Raw genomic sequence first — 21,202 nt, forward strand, 5'->3', positions numbered from 1 at the left:
GAGTGCTTAACCACCTGCCAAATGTACGAGGATTCTTTAATCCCCCCGTTCACGATTTCCCTGTCTCTTCTTGCTCGAAATGGTGAAAAATGTTCCGTGCTTCATCCACCAATAAATTTCTTTTTAACGCTAACGTTTCAATTTCTCAATCTTTCCCATCAATACTGAGCCCCAAAGACGAAGTAAACATGAATCTTGCGGGGTTACGATAGGTTTGAATGCTGGGAATAGTCGCTTTCAAGTAAAGGGAGCAGTTGATTTCCTTGAAAGCGGGGTAAGTGGCGAATTTTCCCTCCCAGGCTACTTCAGATCACATAACGCGTTTGTACGTGGGAGATTATGGTGCTTGAATCCGGGGTAAGACAATGTTCAACGTCCATAACTTGTAAAGGAAGTATTCCGTGCCTCGTTGGCCAATAAATTTCTTTTTAACGCCACCGGACCTAACGTTTCAATTTCTCAGTCTTTCCCATTAATACTGAGCCCTAGAGACCAAGTAAACATGAATCTTGCGAGGTTACGATAGGTTCGAATGCTGGGAATAGTCGCTTTCAAGTAAAGGGAGCAGTTGATTTCCTTGAAAGCGGGGTAAGTGGTGAATTTTCTCTCCCAGGCTACTTCAGATCACATAACGCGTTTGTACGAGGGAGATTCTGGTGCTTAAATCCGGGGTAAGACAATGTTCAACGTCCATAACTTGTAAAGGAAGTATTCCGTGCCTCGTTGGCCAATAAATTTCTTTTTAACGCTAACCCGGGCCTAACGTTTCAATTTCTCAATCTTTCCCATCAATACTGAGCACCAAAGACCAGGTAAACACGAATCTTGCGGGGTTACGATAGGTTTGAATGCTGGGAATAATCGCTTTCAAGTAACGGGGGCAGTTGATTTGCTTGAAAGCGGGGTAGGTGGCGAATTTTCTCTCCCAAGCTACTTCAGATCACCGCCCAGTGCTACCCCGGACCTAACGTTTCAATTTCTCAATTTTTTCCATTAATACAGAGCCTCAAAGACGAGGTAAACACGAATCATGTGGGGTTACGATAGGTTCGAATGCTGGGAATAGTCGCTTTCGAGTAACGGGGGCAGTTGATTTGCTTGAAAGCGGGGTAGGTGGCGAATTTTCTCTCCCAAGCTACTTCAGATCACCGTCCAGTGCTAAATAAACATAACGCGTTTGTACGAGGGAGATTTTGATGCTTGAATCCGGGGTAAGACAATGTTCAACGTCTATAGCGAAGTTCCACTCGCGAAGAAAGCGTTCGCAGGACATTTTGTCGTGGATGAAACGCGACAGGCTGGGTCAGAGGGTTCAGAAACATCATGTACACCCAACGTTATCAGCTCCAACGACTCATTGATACCAAGGCGTGTTTCCAGGTTGTTATTCCGATCAGCTGACCGGTTAAAAGTTTCATTGGCGATCGTCGAACCGTGACAGGTGTACAACCTGGACACGTCGATATCGTTGCGTCTTCGAACGACTACGAGGTCGGTGAATCGTTGGAATAATATTATATCTCACGCAGACGTTAGTCGTGGCCAAAGGAGCGTGATTAACGATCGTGAGAACGCACGGCCGTGAAAACGCTAAGACACCGGAGTCGATTAGAAACTGTGCGCAGCCCCGGTGGTCACTGAACCGACGCAGGTGACACGATAGAAGGTGCATCTGTGGGCGTTTAGCCTTAGAGAATGGTTTCTATTTGGTTTCGCTCGGCGGTGCTTCGCTGAATTTGTATACAAGAAATAGTATCTCGACGAGTCGGCGATTCTCGACAAAAGCGCGAATCCTTAAAAGCACTCGCGGGGCATTTAGGGTACGCTCACAACGATATGCGCGGATCAGAACAATCTGCTTCGACGCTCTAGACGCTTACTTGTTGGGGGAGGAAAACAATATTTTTCACGTTGCAGAACTTAGAAAACTCAAACATTTTATTCTGTTAACGCTAGTCAGTTCGAACGAGTGTCTTTCAAGTATTTAATCGTTAAATTTAATTACCTATCGTCCAGGAATCTTTGAAATCCAAATGACCGGAAAAGAGTGACCGATAGCGTGTATCAAAGGCTCGCCGGAAATTTTGTATAAATAGCACCGACTCGCGAGCCAAGTTCCAAGGAATTTGATATAAAGTCGCGGTTGGTTGGTATTCGCGGAATGGTCGGTGGTAAACATATGCTGTTCATTAATTATTGCTTAGCGACATAGGTGGGATGGTTCTTTGACGATCACGTTCTCGAATATTCTGGGAACCGTGGCTACTTTGATCGCCAAGATTTCCAAGTCGTTTAAACAGCCAGAACTGTTTCGACGTTTCTATTAACCTGTTTTAGCGCAAGATGCGTGATGGAATTCGCGAGACAAAGAGAGAACAACGTAGTCGATGGGGTAACGATCTATAGCTTTCTTGGACTCCCGACAACTCCAATTATTTCCACGGAGAACCGTGACAGATGGGAGGATGATTTGACAGAAAACGAGGGAACAAATTGAGACGCGAGCCGGTTGAGATGGGAAATACAAAACGTCGATTGGTTCTGGAACCGGGGAAAGGCCTGAGAAGATGATCCAGATCGATGCAAATGAGATGCTGACAGAGATGTAGTCGGCTGAGAACGAAAAACGAGAGACTAACCGATCGGTGGCTATTAACGAGCAAAGGATAGACAAGAAGCTGACTGGACGGTCCAATTTTGGAATTTGTTCGGTATAAGTAGAAAAACAATGAAAGTTTCTGTTCTCTGCAAAGCCAAGCGATCCAATATAACAACTAGGCACTATATCTTCTTCCCTCTGCCCTAACTCGGCTATATTTTCCCTAAGACAACCATAAAAAGTACCGTGGGTACGAGCTATCCAGAGTCGTAAAAATGTGGACTATTGCCGATCATAATTCCCCCTGCAAAGTCATCCTCTGCCCTTGGAAGAGAATAAGCCCAAATGGCCGTCTAGAGATCGAATAGGATTGTTTACCTTGCCACAGATCCGATAAAAGAACATTCGCTCGTCCGTTTAGATAGATTTAATAAAATATTCGGGATTTATTCGCGAGCGTAGGTTCGAACCAGATAAAAATTGCAATTTCTTTCGTGGAATGTTCGAGCAACGTCCGGTAAGGCGGGTCCGGCGAAAAAAACAACGATAAATCACGATCTCGTAATTATCGGTAGGCAGGCGAGCGCATTGACGAAGTCAATTCTCTCCCCTTTTCACCTGTTCCCGGGATTAGATCGCGGTTACCGGCGAACCGGAGTCATAGAAAGCAAATCCGATCCGCGGATTCGCTCGTCGAGCGCTGGAAAAAAGTTGCACCGCTCCCTGCAGCTTTCTCCTCATGACCGTTAAGTCGGTACAAAAATCGCGCGCCGTTTAAGGAAACGCTTCGGGGGGAATAATACAACAGCGTCTGGGGACCTTTAAGGGACGATATTATCGAGAAAATCGGTAGATTTTTACTAACAAAAAACTTGTTAGAATAAACGCGCCACCCGGTGTCGGGGCACATCTTCGTTTCTTTTGTCTGTCTGATCTGTTCCTTGGTTCGTGTTGTTTGCTCGATCTCGCGTTGCCTCGTTGTAATTTAAACTTTCTTATAATTAGACTGCGGATCTTTATGCAAATTCACATTTTTATTAATAGAATTAACAAAATGGGAGCTTTGTAGATGATTGTCTCAACCCTTAAATATAATAATTCGTATCTTACTTTAAGTATTTCTTATATTTTTGCATCTGAAATGCATTCTGTAGTTTTTTGAGGATTAAAATTTCCCATAAATGCATAAACATCCGCAGTCTGCTTATAATAAATCACGAGGCTCTTTGTTTGGTGCACGTTCAATAACCTGCCGTGAATCTCTCTCACAAAACTGCTAATTTTTTAAATTTCTTTGCGCCTCCACGCGGGAAGCAGAGCGGAATTTATCGATGTTCAAACGTTTTTCGATATACATACGCGTGGAGCTTAATTAAAATCCGCGTGTAACGCGTTACCGTGGTCTTCCAGGGTTAATATCGCGTGGCAAAAAAGGAAATGGCGGGCAGCCAGGGCTCGTAGTGTCTTCATTTTCGGTGGAACGCGATGCCTCTTCCTTTTTGTGTGCCCGATAGCGGTCGAAACGAACCACAAACTACGGGGGCCAAGGCAACCCAGAGCCCCGTGGCTCGATTCTGGACCACCATTATTATACTCGTAAACTGCATTTTTCCAGGATTTTTTCCGGAAAAGGATTCCTATTTTCAAATTATCGACAAAGCTTCGGGAAAATATGGGAGCAAAATGATGATTTATTTATGTAATTGGGTTGTAATTCCCGCGGCGAGTAATGTTAGGGCCCGCCGTGGCGCGTCGCTTCGCTCGCTGCTTTTTTGTTGCTTGTGGCACGTGTTAAGGATGTAACCGCGTAAAAGTTTATTACTATTATATACTGCCATTTTGTGTTTACGATATAATTGCCATGTCAATAATAGAAAAACTTTGCTTTGTTCAAAAAAAATTGTTTTGAATGAGAGGGGGGAAAGGGTTCTACATATTTTCTCTAATCGAATATAGAAACATAGAACAATAATATTACATGCAACACTGTTATTTGATTTATTGAATTTGTATTCTTACGGCTCTTGATTTAACGTATCATTTTTCGTGTAGGATAGTTTTAAAAAAATGGATACAAAAAAGATACATGACAAAATATTAAAATCACTCGAAAAGTGTTTGTCACAAAAAATGTTGTCGCCCAATTATCAACGACAAGCACTTAAATCTTGCAGTAATAATTGATCTTTTCTACCTATATTTGTAAGTAATAAATGAACGCGATTGCCTTGTAAATACTTAAATAATTGCAATTACATATAAGTGATTAAATTCATATATACTGTCATTTATATTACTCCATTTGTGTGTTCTATAAATATTGTAACCTATTTTTTATTGCCTATATCTCAAATAAACTGTGTTCATATAAACTACACGTTCACTCTAACCCTGCTGCGCCATCAATTTATAGAAAGAGCATCAGGGTACTTTGGGACTCTGGTTACTGGCGTAAGGGTGAATTTCACGCCAATGGAACTGCTGCTTTGGTATCCATAGAGTAGTATGTATTAATGCGACGCGGTCCCGTTCGTTTGCAAATTGTCCTTGATCCATTTCCATGAATTAATTACGTTATTTGACGTACTGTCCACGGTGCTCGGGAATTTCGTTGTGAATCAGTCTATCCGTTGAGCATTTAACACCGAAACTACCGACAATTACTCTGTTCAGCGCATTTAATTTATAATTCGTTAATATTTCAAATTATATTGAATATTTGTGGTTTGGTGCAATGATAAGATACAGTCAACTATATCAAATTTAATTTTACCGATCTATCATTGCTAAGACAGTGCGGTTACACTTGACTTTTGCCTCGATCGACGCGACACTTGAATTTTTGTTTTAAAGTTTTAGATTGTAACCTTGAGTGTAACAATTACAGTGCAAACAAGAAAATTCTTTACAAGATTTGTTAGAAATTACAAATAGGTAATTTTGACTGGTTTGGTAGCTCCAGCATTGACTAAGCAATAACAACACCGATTGGCTCCGGAGGCAAAAAGCAACGGAATTAAGATCTCGTAGATTTCGCGGGTGTTGCGTCTCGTAAACGTTCTTTCGAAAGCCCCTGTCGCAACATTGTGACGCGTTCGCGGTATCCAGGGGGGAGGAGGGGCGAGGGAAGAAATACCGAGGATTATCGTGGACCGAAAAGTGGCTCGCGTACGGCGGCAAAAACCTAATAGCATCCTGTTTTGTTTACTACTTCTCGTTTTACGCGAACCGGAGGGCCTCCTTGTACGCGCGGCTTCCTCCTCTCGCTCGAAGAATCCCCGACAAAGGAGGCCGCCTGGCAAGCCTTCGTATCGTGCCTTCAGGACTTCTCCGGGCAACGTTTCCTTCGGGGGCCCCCAGATATATTGTCATAACGAAGAGGCTGGGTCGAGGGCTACGACATACTCTCTCATATTCTTTTTCCTTTTTTCCTCTGCCCTCCCACCCCCCCTCCCACCTTTCTTCGGTCTTTCTTCGCTTTCTCGCTCTTTCTCCCGCCCCCTCCGCCCCCTGTCTCTTACTCTCCCTTTCCGTCGGTATAGTCTCTCTTTCTCGGGGCATCGCCCACTCTCCCGTTTCAAACTCGCTCCTCTCATTATGTGCGAACCATTATTCCTTCCTCTCGTTTTTTTCCCCCCCTCTTCTTGGGACGCGGCAGGCCTCGGTGCATAGTTTTGTACTTCGGTTATGTTTACAATGGCGATCTCTCGCTCTCCTGGTCTTCCTGTTTATCCCTGTCTCCGCGAGTCATCCCCTCCACCTTTTGTTCCTATCGTCTGGGACCTTCGATCTTCGATTATTCGCTTGGTTTCTCCTCGACCCTCGGGGATGGGGGACAGGGGATGATTCGGTCGACTCTCCAGGCTGCGTCTTCCAAACATCTTTTTTCCTCCACCTTTCTAAATTTTCTGTTGACCATTTCTAACATTCAGGGTAAAAAACAAAGTTCCCATACTCCGGGGAACAGAAGTTTCGAACGTACGATCGGTATCGATCATTCGAGGCATGGAGAATCAAGTATCTGGAGACGTCGATACCTTTCAATAGCTCCTACGGAGCACAGTACATCAAATAAATATGCTGACTTCCTTGAACCCCTCCTCTGTAGCAATTTGTCACGCGATCCTCTTGTTGGGTACACTCCGACAATGGGCTTTTCCCCATTGTCAGGCTTGCCTGCTGGCTACACAAGACCGCGCTCACCGGAACTGGATTAAGTTCACTTTTATTTCCTGCCACGTTTTCGTCCCACAGGTTACCCCCCAAAAATTACATTATTGAAAAATAAATAAGATAAAGAGTGGGAATATCTTACAAACTAATAGCGTAAGCAGTTCCCACAAGTTCCCAATAAAAAAAAATTACATTATTGAAAAATAAATAAGATAAAGGGTGGGAATATTTTACAAACTAATAGCGTAACCAGTTCCCACAAGTTCCCAATAAAAAAAAATTATATTATTGAAAAATAAATAAGATAAAGGGTGGGAATATTTTACAAACTAATAGCGTAAGCAGTTCCCACAAGTTCCCAATAAAAAAAGATTATATTATTGAAAAATAAATAAGATAAAGGGTGGGAATATTTTACAACCCGATAGTGTAAGCAGTTCCCACAAGTTCCCAATAAAAAAAAATTATATTATTGAAAAATAAATAAGATAAAGGGTGGGAATATTTTACAACCCGATAGTGTAAGCAGTTCCCACAAGTTCCCAATAAAAAAAAATTATATTATTGAAAAATAAATAAGATAAAGGGTGGGAATATTTTACAAACTAATAGCATAAGCAGTTCCCACAAGTTCTCAATAAAAAAAGATTATATTATTCAAAAATAAATAAGACAAAAGGGTGGGAATATTTTACAAACTAATAGCGTAAGCAGTTCCCACAAGTTCCCAATAAAAAAAAATTATATTATTGAAAAATAAATAAGATAAAGGGTGGGAATATTTTACAAACTAATAGCATAAGCAGTTCCCACAAGTTCCCAATAAAAAAAGATTATATTATTGAAAAATAAAGAAGATAAAGGGTGGGAATATTTTACAAACTAATAGCGTAAGCAGTTCCCACAAGTTCCCAATAAAAAAAATTATATTATTGAAAAATAAATAAGATAAAGGGTGGGAATATTTTACAAACTAATAGCGTAATCAGTTCCCACAAGTTCCCAATAAAAAAAAATTATATTATTGAAAAATAAATAAGATAAAGGGTGGGAATATTTTACAAACTAATAGCGTAAGCAGTTCCCACAAGTTCCCAATAAAAAAAGATTACATTATTGAAAAATAAATAAGATAAAGGGTGGGAATATTTTACAACCCGATAGTGTAAGCAGTTCCCACAAGTTCCCAATAAAAAAAGATTATATTATTGAAAAATAAATAAGATAAAGGGTGGGAATATTTTACAAACTAATAGCGTAACCAGTTCCCACAAGTTCCCAATAAAAAAAAATTATATTATTGAAAAATAAATAAGATAAAGGGTGGGAATATTTTACAAACTAATAGCGTAAGCAGTTCCCACAAATTCCCAATAAAAAAAAATTATATTATTGAAAAATAAATAAGATAAAGGGTGGGAATATTTTACAAACTAATAGCGTAAACAGTTCCCAATAAAAAAAAATTATATTATTGAAAAATAAATAAGATAAAGAGAATATTTTACAGGCTGATAATATAAGCTATTCAGCTCGGTTATTACTAGTTTCTAGAACGGGTCACCGTACCCCGTGGGCTGAGAAAAATCGCCAGGTAGCCCGGCGAAGGCGGTCGGCCATGGCTGCAGTTAGCCGCAATTTTCGCCGATTTTTTTGCGCGGTCGAACGAGTCCCGCGTGGCGTCGTTAAGAGAATGAATCCTGTCGGTAACGGCGGCTGAAGAAAATTACAAATCGGCTGAAACGACGTGTGGCGTCGCGTGACGTGACGTGCCGCCGCGTACGCCTAATGGATTCTTAGCCGAGGCCGCGGCTAAGCAAACGGGTTTCGCGCCAAACAAGTTTATGGTCTTCATCGAAATCCGACAGTTAACGCCGCCGTACCCCCGGTTTTGTCGTTCCGCGCAAAAATCCATCGCCTGTCTCCTCGCTTTCCACGACGTTAACCGGTATCGATTATCGATCGGATAGTAGGCGGTTCGACGATTTTATCGACGCCGCCCGCGCGTTATCTCTTTTTTACCGACCGTTTTCGCCAACTCGAATCGTCGGTAAGGAAGCACAACAATTACAGAAACGTACAGACTGTCGGTAATTATTTTTAAAAATCAGTGGTGCAAGTTTTATTTAAAATTACGAATGTTTCCATAGTTTTAACGTTAATAAAATAGTCTGAAAATTGGATAGATAATTTTTGCAGATTTCCCAGAGCAGGAAAATAGTTTTTCCATGGCGAGGAAGAATTTAGCGCGTCTCTGGCCGACTACTTATTCCCATTGACGTCACTTTGGAAACGGGGTACCTTGCGGGGCGAACCGAATACGGAGAATTGGCGCGAGGAAGGAACGCGGTCGTCGGGCCATTATTTGCCGGAGTTTTCCGCCGTTATTAGCACAATAGCCCGTGTTCCCATGTTTTTCACCGCGTACATGGTCGCGCGCACGATCTCTCCTCCCCGGCTCTGCCCCCGTTGTTTGCACGTGTATACGCCGCTAATTATTTCGGTAAGAACGCACTTTTCGCCGCGTAATTAACCGGTTCGTCGGCCGCGTTTCCCTGCAGTACGAGGCACTCTCTGCCCCCCCCCCGCCCCATCGCACGAAACCATATATATTGACTTAGGAACAATGAGTTTATCGAGGGTAGTGGCACACGAAACTTTTAATTATGTTGCGCAGGGGGCTGGTTCAGCGAATACTGCTGCCCAGCGGTCTGCGAATCTCGAAAACGAAAATTCGATACCAACCCTGCTCGCTGGGGGGAAAAAATTACCCTCCGCTATGTATACGTACACGTATGTTCAGAATTCTACTGTTATTTTTCTTGCGTTCCAAATGGCGGACAGAATATTTTGCGAGGATGTCAGGAATGGTTACAGAGTTAACCCTTTGCACTCCAAATTATATTCCAATTTTGTTAGCGGCTCCCAATGCTTTTAAGTGTTTTATTTGAAATTTACCTGTTAAAATAAGTGTTTTATTTACACTGTTGTTGCATTTTGTAATTTTTAAGTGTATGACTTGAAAAAATGTCGAATGGGACTCGACGAAGGAGCTCCTGAGATAAAAATTGACATCAAATCACACTCGACATAGGAGTGCAAAGGGTTAACGATATAAACTATATTATTTAATCTTACGATAAACTATTCGACACAAAATACTTCTCTCGACCAAAGTTCGATGCAGAGTGTCTCTCTGATCAAACACTTTCATCATCGACACCAATAATACCTAATATCCATTTCTTATCATTTTATTTGGCTCAAAAAAAATTCCCTGCATTTGTCCAGGGATTGGAGAATATTGGGAGACGGAATATCGAGGATGACTTTGAAAGGTTCGAGCATGGGGATTATTAAAAATAATTTGAATACGTGTTTCGGGGAGAGAAGATACGGGGTTGGCTAAAAATTCGCAGACACGGTTAGACGGAGAACCGGAGGCAACGGAGAGGCTATCGGCGACGCACACTTGTTGAACGCGTGGTTTATCTTTGGCCATAGATCACTCAGGGTCCAACGTGTCTTCTGTGCGCACCCTCCTTTTCCCGTCCGCCTTGTTCCTTCCATGTCCTCGTGTTCCGCTAACCCGGCGTATAGCTTGCGAGGACACGCTTTCGGGGGGACAACCGGTGCCAATATCTCAGATAGTTTACGGTCCAGGCGACCGGGCTCTACGGTACTCGATAAACACGCCTATACAATTTCAGCTTCCACTCTTCTACGGCGTGTCCTCCGGTTGCACGAATTCTTACGCGTTTCCACTCCCACTCCTGCCCTCGATAATTTAATTTGCTTCTTAAGTTTCACGATCAACGAGGCTACCCACTCGTCATCGAGTCCTACATATTAAAATCAACAATCTATTCCTTTTCGTGACCATTGTACGAGCAAATCTGAACAAAATCGAGTGGTACACGTTTGAGAAATTACGCTAAATAGTACGTCAAGGGGTTAACATTAATAATACCCTCGGAGATCGCAAAAAGGATCTCGACTCCGAACCGATCCTGTTCTCTTTCGCCCGTGTGGTCGTCGCCGTTTCATTTTTATTCCATCCTCCCCGGTCAGTCTCACCCCTTCGTTCCGGGGCCCCCGCGTGTCCCGGTATCTCGGTGGCCATAAATTACGCTCTCCTTTTATTTGCAGGAGCGCCGAACTTAAGTAACTAGATCCGAACGTTGGCTTTCGAGGGGTTAAACGGCCGCGTTTCGCCTTCCTTATACGGCTGCGGCCGCGCAGGAGTTACGGAGACCCACCCACCCCTCCGCAGGCCACTCTCATTCCGAGCAGATGCAATTGCGTTGTCCCGCGGGGGCGAGCGTGTCGCCCAGCCTGTGGACCAAGGGGTCCAATAATGGCGGCCTGAATAATACAAGGGACACGGCCGGACCGACGGGGAGGGGAAGGGTGCAGAGTCAAGTCGTTCTCGCCGCCATGTTGCTTCCTCTATTCACCGGCGAATTTCATGCCCCCCGATCCCGGATTGTTCCCGGCGAAGGAAACTGACCGGGAAATAAGGGAACCGACACCGTGAGCGAATCCGATTCTTCAAGCTTTCCGTTCCTCGAGGGGTGCGAGCCGTCTTCTCTCTCGTCGCCACCGTCGATTCTTTTAATGCCTTTTGGCAGGGGAGACTCGCGTGAAATGGTAAAACGAGAAGCGATATTTGACAATGTTTGTAACATATGTTCTTTAACACTTCACGATACAAATATGTTCGTTACGTTTTATCGACTGGACGAAATGATAAACTCGTTTTACCATTTTACACGAGTCTCCCCCCTTAACATACAGGGACACGTGCTACACGTTCGAGGGTTAGTTTCTTTCTAGAAAATTCCAGAGCGCGATATTAAGACAATAGATGGCGCTGAGAGTGGCGCGTACTGTGTGCCCACGAGAAGAAGGCACGGCGTGTTTACATCCCCACTCCTGTTGCAGTCCGCTGACTCACAGGCATTGGAAATTGACAGCCAATCAGCGGAGTGCAGCAAGAGTGGGGATGTAAACACGCAGTGCCTTCTTCTCGTGGACGCATGGTACATGTATTTGGAAGCCCTGTTGGTCTCGATTCACGCGTGGAACGTTATAAACGCGAACGTTGGAATACTTTCGCGTGTTCGGGGTCGTATCCCATTTATCCCGGCCCTCGGATTCGGGGGTTGGACGGGCCGTGGTTCGTAAACTGCGTATCGCCCGGGCGACGTAGATCGGATACGTGGAGAGGTAGCCCGTTTGCTCGAGTTACGACCGTGCGTTAAACCGATGGAAGTTGCTCTCCTCTCCTCACCATAGGCGAACTTATGACGGTCAAAGACACGGGGAACCGTTCGACCAAGGATAAAAGCTCGCGAAAGAAAGCGTCGACCTCGGAGGGGGGGGGGGATCAACCCGCGTTTTAACGGCGGACGCCGGAAAAAGGAAGGTCGTCACTCCTCCGTTCGACCGTTAATACGTATTTTAATCGCTCGTCGTAAAGAGGTCGCGCGTCGCCAACTATAACGCGTCGTACGGCCACGGCGATTCGCGCACGGTTCGGCAATAAATGGCGGGCTTTTATTAAATCTTTCGCTTACTACGTCTCCGGCGTCTTCTTCTTATCGCTCCCACCCCCGCTTTATTCCTACGCCGTACTAAAAACCCTCGATGGTTTACGACGCGACCGTTCCGTTCTGACCCTTTATGGTGATCGTGACGACTCAAAGGACAGGTCCACCGATGTATCCCGCCGTCCTCCTCCCGGATCCTATTTGCCGAGTTTACTCCCCTTCTTTCTTCCTACCCCAAAATCCTATTCGATCCTCGAGTCTCTGCACTGGGCTTCCTGGGTCCTCGATCTTTCGTGGAATTCTCTTTTCGAACGTTCGATTTTAAAGTCGTTTTTCCAACGAGCCACCTGTCCGGATGTTTAAAACGGTTTTTCTATCCTCCGTAAGGATCACCATGGAACATTATTCCGCAGATTTAACGACGGGCGATAGTTGTTTGGTCGTTCGTTAAGCTCTGCGGATCGCTCAGAAACGATCAGTGCGTTTTGCTTCTCTCGAGAGAACGAAGGAAACATGATTCGACGAGAAGCAGCCCTCTACGGCTTATGATAGCAGAGTTACCGATCTTGCTCGGTAATTGTTGAACTATATCACGAAATTAATTACCTGGAATAAACTACGAATAGAAATTTACTATTCCAATGAGAACAGTCTAAATTTTTATATCCATGGAATTTGTAGCAAACGTTCGTGGATAATTGCGTGCAATTTATCAGAACCAGGAGACATTGTATGTTTGAAACTTGATCCAGGACAAACGGTGTCGTACATTAATTCACCGATGTTAAAACGATAATTCCGAGCATAAAAGTGTACCAGTTTTCCCCCCTCGAGTATCCTGCGTAATAATTTCACCGATGGAAGGAAACATTTGTTTCTTTGAAATTTATTTAACGAGATAGCATTTTAGCCGCAACGACCACACAGACTCGCGTAGATACCGTTTCCTTGAGAGATCGAGCTCACTCCCGCGCGTCGGATTTAGACGCAATGAGGCTCCTTAATATCAAACTGGTTTGTTTAATGACCCTGTGCCTCTTTTTGCCGGACCGTTACACCGACCGGCAACTCCGACCAACTGTAACAGCACACCGTGTATTGTAAAACGCGTGTCTCGAGGTATCGTTTATCGCCCGATCGACGTATTACTTAATCCTGCCAACCGCTAGAGACGAAAACCGTACACCTTGCCGACGCGCGCCATATTTCACAGCCGCCGCCGTCGTTATCTCGGCCGATCTCGTATTCGCGTGAGTTTCGTTTGATCCGTTCGTGCGTCATTTTTTTTACGCGATGTGGTTTTTTTTTCAATTTTATTTATTTAACGTCTTTATCAGACCGTGACGGAACCGAGGGGGCAGGAAAAAAGAAAAGAACTTTAAGCACGTAACACACCGTTGATCCAGCAATACTAGCGTTCCGAAGCTAATTTTTTTCTCGAAAGTGAGTAGAAATTCGGAGGTATGTGTAATGATAAAAAATGATTGTAATTGCCCCCTGCAATCGAAAATATTTTTTCCAGTGCAATTTGAAACTTTTCATTTTCGCCGAAAAATTTGGGCATCTACTCGAATTTTTTTCTCCAAAATGCGTAGGAATTCAGGGGTATATCTATTAACCAAAAATGATTATAATCAACCCCAGCACCTGAAAATAATTTTTTCAGAATGATTTGAAACTTTTTTTTTCGCCGGAAAATTTCTCCATCTTCCTGAATTTTTTTCTCGAAAGTGAGTAGGAATTCGGAGGTATGTATATTCACCAAAAATGATTGTAATTGCCCCCTGCAATCGAAAATATTTTTTCTAGAATGATCTGAAATTTTTCATTTTCGCCAAAAAATTTGGGCATCTACTCGAATTTTTTTCTCCAAAATGCGTAGGAATTCAGGGGTATATCTATTGACCAAAAATGATTGTTATCGACGCCCCCAACTAAAAATAATTTTTTTAGAATGATTTGAAACTTTTCATTTTCGCCGGAAAATTTCTCCACCTTCCTGAATTTTTTTCTCGAAAATGCGTAGGATTTCAGGGGTATGTCTATTCACCAAAAATGACTGTAATCGACCCCTGCATCCGAAAATAATTTTTTCAGAATGATTTGAAACTTTTTTTTTTGCCGGAAAATTTCTCCATCTTCCTGAATTTTTTTCTCGAAAGTGAGTAGGAATTCGGAGGTATGTATATTCACCAAAAATGATTATAATTGCCCCCTGCAATCGAAAATATTTTTTCTAGAATGATCTGAAATTTTTCATTTTCGCCAAAAAATTTGGGCATCTACTCGAATTTTTTTCTCCAAAATGCGTAGGAATTCAGGGGTATATCTATTGACCAAAAATGATTGTTATCGACGCCCCCAACTAAAAATAATTTTTTTAGAATGATTTGAAACTTTTCATTTTCGCCGGAAAATTTGTCTACCTACTCGAATTTTTTTCTCCAAAATGCGTAAGATTTCAGTGGTATATCTATTCACCAAAAATGACTGTAATCGACCGCCGCAACTGTAAATAATTTTTTTAGAATGATTTGAAATTGTTTTTTTACCGAAAAATTTCGACGTGTTTCCGGTCTCCTATTTAACGTTTACCTGTGGGGAAAGGAGGTGGGTAACGCGTTAAAAAATGTATTGGGTTTGAGAAATCGGCCCGAAGGTGGAACGACTTGGCAACCGCAGAAGAGGGGTGGGTGAGGTTGGTTCGAGCAAGAAACCCAACGACGATTTGTCCGTTAAGCAAGGCTAACAGGCGCGACTTACCGTGAATTATTAAGCGTTTGCAGTTCGCGCGTCGCGTGTTCACCACCGTGAGCAAGATAAAGCGACAGGCGAAGAAGCGAGCATACGTATATACCGGAAGGCTGCGGCTCTCGTCAGCGGAGGCCGATTAATCGCCCTGGGGAACCAGTTTGTCGGAAATAAAATCTCCCGGTGGAATCGTGCTTGACCGTAGGACGTCAACGTGTCGGCCTTCTTGTTTTAAAAGTGTGCCCTGTAGGGGCGCGTCGACACCAACGCGCGATCACGCCCTCTCTTTCTATCTTTCCCTCTCTCTCTCTTCGAGTATCATCGCTATCATCGGGGCTTCCCCGATGGTGCATACTCGCTCGCGCGCCCGATCGAAGGGGATTCTTCTATAAGGCCAACTTACAACCGACCAATTTTACCTTCGAGCACGAAAAGAACCGGACGAAATTTCTACGTAAACGCCACTATTTTTCGATTATTAAAATAATCAGCCAACATCATCCAGCGTCTGATCAAGTGATCGATACGAAGTCAATGTTTCAATTTTGTGTATTAATAATTATTTAATATATGTAAATGCAATTATTTGAAAATTTATCCAGACCAAACCCCTCACATTAAAAGGAAAATTAAATTTTCTTTTTAGACGATTGAGAACTAGCATACCAAGAATTTGTCATGGAATCTATTTTTACAGACTCGTTAAAATTCATTGGGCCCTATATCTAGCTAATCTTGGGAATTAATTTTGTTAATTCCTTGATGAAAAGTCGTATCATCCATATGTGAGTGAAGTGGTGGTCAATGAAAAAATCACCATCAAGTAAAATAATTCAGTTGAGATTGAGAGTCCACTTAAGGGTTAATAAAATAATCAGTAAAAATAACATTGACAATAATCGAAAAAAATAAAAACCTGGCCTAACAAATTTGAATAGCTCGTTTCTGTGAACCTAATAGAAGGTTCATTTACGAGTGAATTGCAACACCAGACACCCCGTAGAAAGGAATAACGCGGTACCGTCCGACGCGACAATGGCGATTTGGATGCATGGTGGCCGGTCGATATACGACTAAATAAATCGCGTGGAAAGAGTAAATAAGCGTCCGCGCAGTATCGACGAACAATAGGTGAAACGATCTGTAGAAAATTGTCCTTCGTGGCCGAACGTTTCGTCATCATCCTCCGTGTACCGTACGTGCCTTTCTATGTACGGAAACGTGATCGAGTCTTTATGCCTCGTGAATATCTCGTGCGCTTCGCAATGGTATATTTCAAATGCTAAAATAAACGCTTACGTTGCAGGAACCTATACCGTTCCCGTAAAAACGCCGCATAATCTTATAAGGCGGCCGTATCAAACTTGCGTTTCACAGTCGGCTCGATCGGTTACACGGGACTTTCGCGGCTACGCTTTTTGCGCCGGCCCGTCTCTCGCGCTCGCGCGATCTTACAAAATCGCTGCCGCGATAAATTCGCGCTCGCATCCGCGTACGCACGAACCGGTAACGAACGATCGTTAATCATACGAAACTGGACCGCCTCGGCGTAAAAAAAAAGAAAAAGAAGAAAGAAAGAACCTCGCATTAGGGCAGGGATTCTCAACGGGGTCCGTACGGGCCCCGCCACCCCCACTTGGCGAGCAACGATGCATATCGGGGGGACTGTGGGTCTGGATTAAGATTTTGGAGGCTTTCGTTTTTAAAAAAAATTAATTACGTTGATAAACACTTTGTTAGGATCGCAATGACCTTGAAATATTTTGCCAAGGTCAACATTCTTGGGAACTTTTTCCTATAGATATAGCTTTGGAATTCGTTTTAAAAATATTTGCAATGCCACGTATTTCGAAGGTTTTGGGCCTGGGTTGGGATTTGGTGTTGATTTAGGTCGTGTTTGGTTAGGTTTGAGCTAGTTTGCTTAATCCGACCCGACGACCTGGGCAACCGATTAATTTTAGTACGATTTCGGTTCGTCGTATGTCTAAAATTCGAACGAAGAATTTTCGATATTTTTCTTCTTCTCTGTCAACATGATTCAATGAATTTTTTAAAAGTGGAAAACATATGCGACTCGGAAGGAGGCCACGAGTCACGAGAGACAAGAGATTGAGAGACACTGCATTAGGGTAATATGTTTCATAAAGACCTACCGTGATAGTCATGGTAGATTGACGATAACTAATTGGCCATAATTTATATTTAGTTTGTAATTTTGTTCTGCTAATTTATATTAATCGTGCCGGAGCATGTGAGCATTCTTTGATAATAAGAGAAACTATACGCGGCGGATCGAGCACTGTATACATGTATATAATCTGGAAACGTTATGGTCGATTTATTGCACAATTTCTTTTACACATTTTCGACGTGAAACAGTTGCTTCATAACATACCCCCTCCCCTCCACAAAAATCATTTTTCATCGACTCGTTCGAACCAAATCAAAACCGTATAATATTCTGGAAAAGTAAAATTTTGATTTTAGGCCATTGTAGGCTACATAACCTAAAATTTGTTTCAGTTCACTTTCGTAATCCAGTTAAAATTCACAAATTCTATTCGAATTTATTTTCTTCAACGTCTTAACTTGAGAATGAATTTTTCTAGTATCATAATGGTATCATATATGAGTGACATGGCAGTCAAAGTGTTAATTAATTAACTCCAAGACACGTGCCCCTCTGAATTAATTTGGTTCCCGCAAATCTGGATAAATCCATTAAAAAAACAAAACCGTATAATATTCTGGAAAAGTAAAATTTTGATTTTAGGTAATTGTAGGCTACATAACCTAAAATTTGTTTCAGTTCACTTTCGTAAGCCAGTTAAAATTCACAAATTCCATTCAAATTTATTTCCTTCAACGTCTTAAACTTGAGAATGAATTTTTCTAGTATGATAATGGAAACCAAATGAAAATGGTTTCTAGTATCATAATGGTATCATATATGGGTGACATGGCAGTAAAAGTGTTAATTAATTAACTCCAAGACACGTGCCCCCTCTGAATTAATTTGGTTCTCGCAAATCTGGGTAAATCCATTAAATAAACATCGAACTTGGGCGTTTGAACTTCCCTAAACGTCGAACCACGTAAAATACGCGAGGCTCTGATTTTTGAGGTTATGTTCGAGGCCCCAGTCGCGCGGGACACCCTGTACGTGGCATGAAAATCGCGTTTCGATGACGCGATCTCGAGCAGAGAACGTTTCACCCTCGGCTGCAAAGCGATCTAACGACGATCGAGGCTGTGGCGTCCGGCTCGCGACCGTAATTGACTTTTCAGAACGTCCGCGGTCCACTTCTGTCCCGGCTCGTAATTTTTCGACGAGCCGTCAGAAACGTCGTTTCGCGGGTACGCCACGAGAGCCCCGCGATCGGTTCGCCACGCGTCTCCCCGTTGGAAATTACCAGCCTGAAAGTCGGCTTCTCTCCGCGAGCGGACATTCTGATCGGACAACTGTAGATCGCGAGATTACCAGCGGCGCGAGTCGTGTTCTCGATCACCGGCTACCGCGAATTAATGTCTCACTCCTTTCCACCTATCCTGACGCGCGTTTATCTCGACAACCGACTTTGCGAAACGCGCCGCCCGACTTCTCGTTCCCCTTTCTTTTCGACGGATCGGGGACAGAAAAACAATGAAGAAACCACGCAAAACCATAATACGCCATAAACCGTGAAACAAAGATGGTCGTGCAAGTGAATTTTCACGTTACAGAACGTCGAGGTGTTGGGGGGGGGGAACCGATCATCGATCGAAGAGTCTAAATCTATACTAAATCCAACGCCAGACCATTAATCAAAGAGTCGATAATAAACCAGACGTCACCGCATCGATCAGATTTTCAACACATCTTAAACAAGTTTGAAACATGCTAAACGCAGTAAACTACGAACGTACCTATTAATCAACGAGTCAATAATACACCTAGTGTTAGCGTTATTAATCATGGTACAATATGGGGACAGGTCTTGCCACTGTTAGTCCAAACGCTAACAGCGAAATGTTCGTAACGGAAAGAAACGTGGCTTGAAATTGATTACGTCCACCCCCGTGTGCCGGGACAATGAATTGCTAAATTAAACGATAACTCATGTTCGCGAATCGATATCTAATGTGTACGATACAGGTAATAATTCCATTGGAAAAAGTTTATGCAACCATGCGGGTATTTTTGTACACCGGTAACATTTAATTATAAACTGTGTTACCGTCTAGTACCGAACAGCTTGTTTACGATGTTCCATAACTCCTTAATATGTCTCAACATTCTCGACTGTTCCCTGCTCCGCGAGCCGATCCAGTTTGTTCTCTCTGCACGAGCACTTGATATTTCCGTAACTCGATGTGCGTTAGGAACGATAATTAATAGGTATTGTGACCAGGAAATGACCGACACGCTAAATGTAATTAAGTCGAAACAAGGCAATCGTTCGAATTCTATCCGAATCGGTCTAAAATGTAACCGACCGCGATCGTTCTACGTCGCCAGATGCAATTGGTGCACCAATATCGTTCTCAATTTACTTTTCCGTCATTCCACATTCTCGCCGTTCGAACAGCACGCGATTTCTAAATTTTATCAGAGACAAACACGCCACCTATTAAATATGCAAATCGTATGCAAATAAAAAATATATATTTTTAAACCCGCGACGAAATATAGTTGGATCGAAGCCCTACTTTTCCGTCTTGTATACAACAAAGTGCATCGGGGTTGCAAGGTTAGGGGGTTTAGAAAGATTTTTATCTAGACGGGAGACATAAACAATCGTGTTGTAGAAACTCACCACCAGTTGGCCTGCGCACCGTTTTGCCACGCGACGAGCAACAACGGTACGAGCAAGAAGGTCGTCGCGACGGGCCGCATCTTTGTCAAAGTTCGATGGGGGCACGTCGACTTGGATCGGTGGTGGATCGTCTGTTGCACGAATCACGGCGAAATAAAAGAAAGGAGAATGATGTCCTCTCTGGGGGCCCCCTCTACTTCAGCCGCGCATTTCTTACGAGCGCCGATACCGATCGAGGATTCGCATCGACGGCTGATCCCGAGGCTGACAGATCGAGATCGAACGTTGCCCGATGATACGATCCGATCGCTGTTATCCGACGTGCCCAGTACCACAAGAATACAGCTTTCTCTTTCTTTTGATACCTCTCGATCGTGTTTGATTCTTACATGTTTTCCGCGGCTGACGCGTATCACGAAAAAAACGCTCAACTAAAACGAAACTCGACCTGTGTCACGGGCTAAGGACGCACTGTTTTCTTTTTTCTCGACGGCACGGACCGTCGCCGTGCTGGAACCGCGCTTTTCGAACGGGTGGAACGCGCGCGAAACGTCGCGCGGATCGAAACGGGAATGCGAACGACGCGACCGATTCGACGGAGCTGTCGGCGGGCGGAAAGAAAATGCGGAAAAATCTGCTCTCGGGGCGGTTTTGCGTGCACGCAGAAAAACTATCGGCAACGGAACAGCGAGGCCGACGCGAACGAGATGACACTCCGTGAACGCTCGCGTACGTACTGTGGCCGGTAGTCACGAGGAAAAGGGCAACGGGGCTCTCTCGTGGGGCGGAGCCTCCGGTCACTCGCGGGCACGCGATTGGCTGGATCGTTCAACAGCCACCGAGGCTCCACTCGCGTTAATTAAGCATTTCGGCACACCGTCCCGTCTCCGACGTTCGCGCGTATGCTCGCTTGCTCGCGATTCGTTCGCCAACCGCATTTGTTTCGCGAGAAACTCCGGGACAAAAGAAAAACCAGAAGCAATCGCACGCGACCTTCGGGCCATCGGACAACATTTTATTCGAGCAGATAACCGATAAAACCAACCAACGGTAATTTATTCGCGACGAATTTTTTCTACGCAAAATTGTCCAACATGACGCCTGCAAGAACAACGTGATAAATGATTTTCCGATCGTCGGCTCTGTGTAGCTTGATTGCATCAAGAAAATTACTTGTTCGTTCCGAAATATTTTATTCTACTTTATTTTCGTTTGATTTGTCGCGATCGTGGAAATGCAGAAGCAAATTCTACGCACGGCGATAGAGAAGAGTGGGGCAATGAAAGAGAACGATTAAATGGCGGTCCCCGTGTTGTTTTGTAACGCGATCT

General features: G+C 43.5%; 1 protein-coding gene across 1 annotated transcript in view; it reads right to left on the reverse strand.

The window, feature by feature from the left end:
* The window catches only part of LOC122395261 (protein Wnt-1-like), a 70,189-nt gene extending 50,238 nt beyond the window's left edge, over window positions 1-19,951 (reverse strand). Inside the window, exon 1 of the mRNA XM_043392705.1 lies at window positions 19,872-19,951. Coding sequence (XP_043248640.1) covers window positions 19,872-19,951 — 80 coding nt within the window. The remainder of the gene's footprint in view (window positions 1-19,871) is intronic.
* Between the last annotated feature and the right edge of the window lie 1,251 nt (window positions 19,952-21,202).

The sequence above is a fragment of the Colletes gigas genome, unplaced genomic scaffold, assembly GCF_013123115.1.
Source record: "Colletes gigas isolate AHSC1104 unplaced genomic scaffold, ASM1312311v1 Colletes_gigas_Sc00005, whole genome shotgun sequence".
Lineage (NCBI taxonomy): Eukaryota > Metazoa > Arthropoda > Insecta > Hymenoptera > Colletidae > Colletes > Colletes gigas.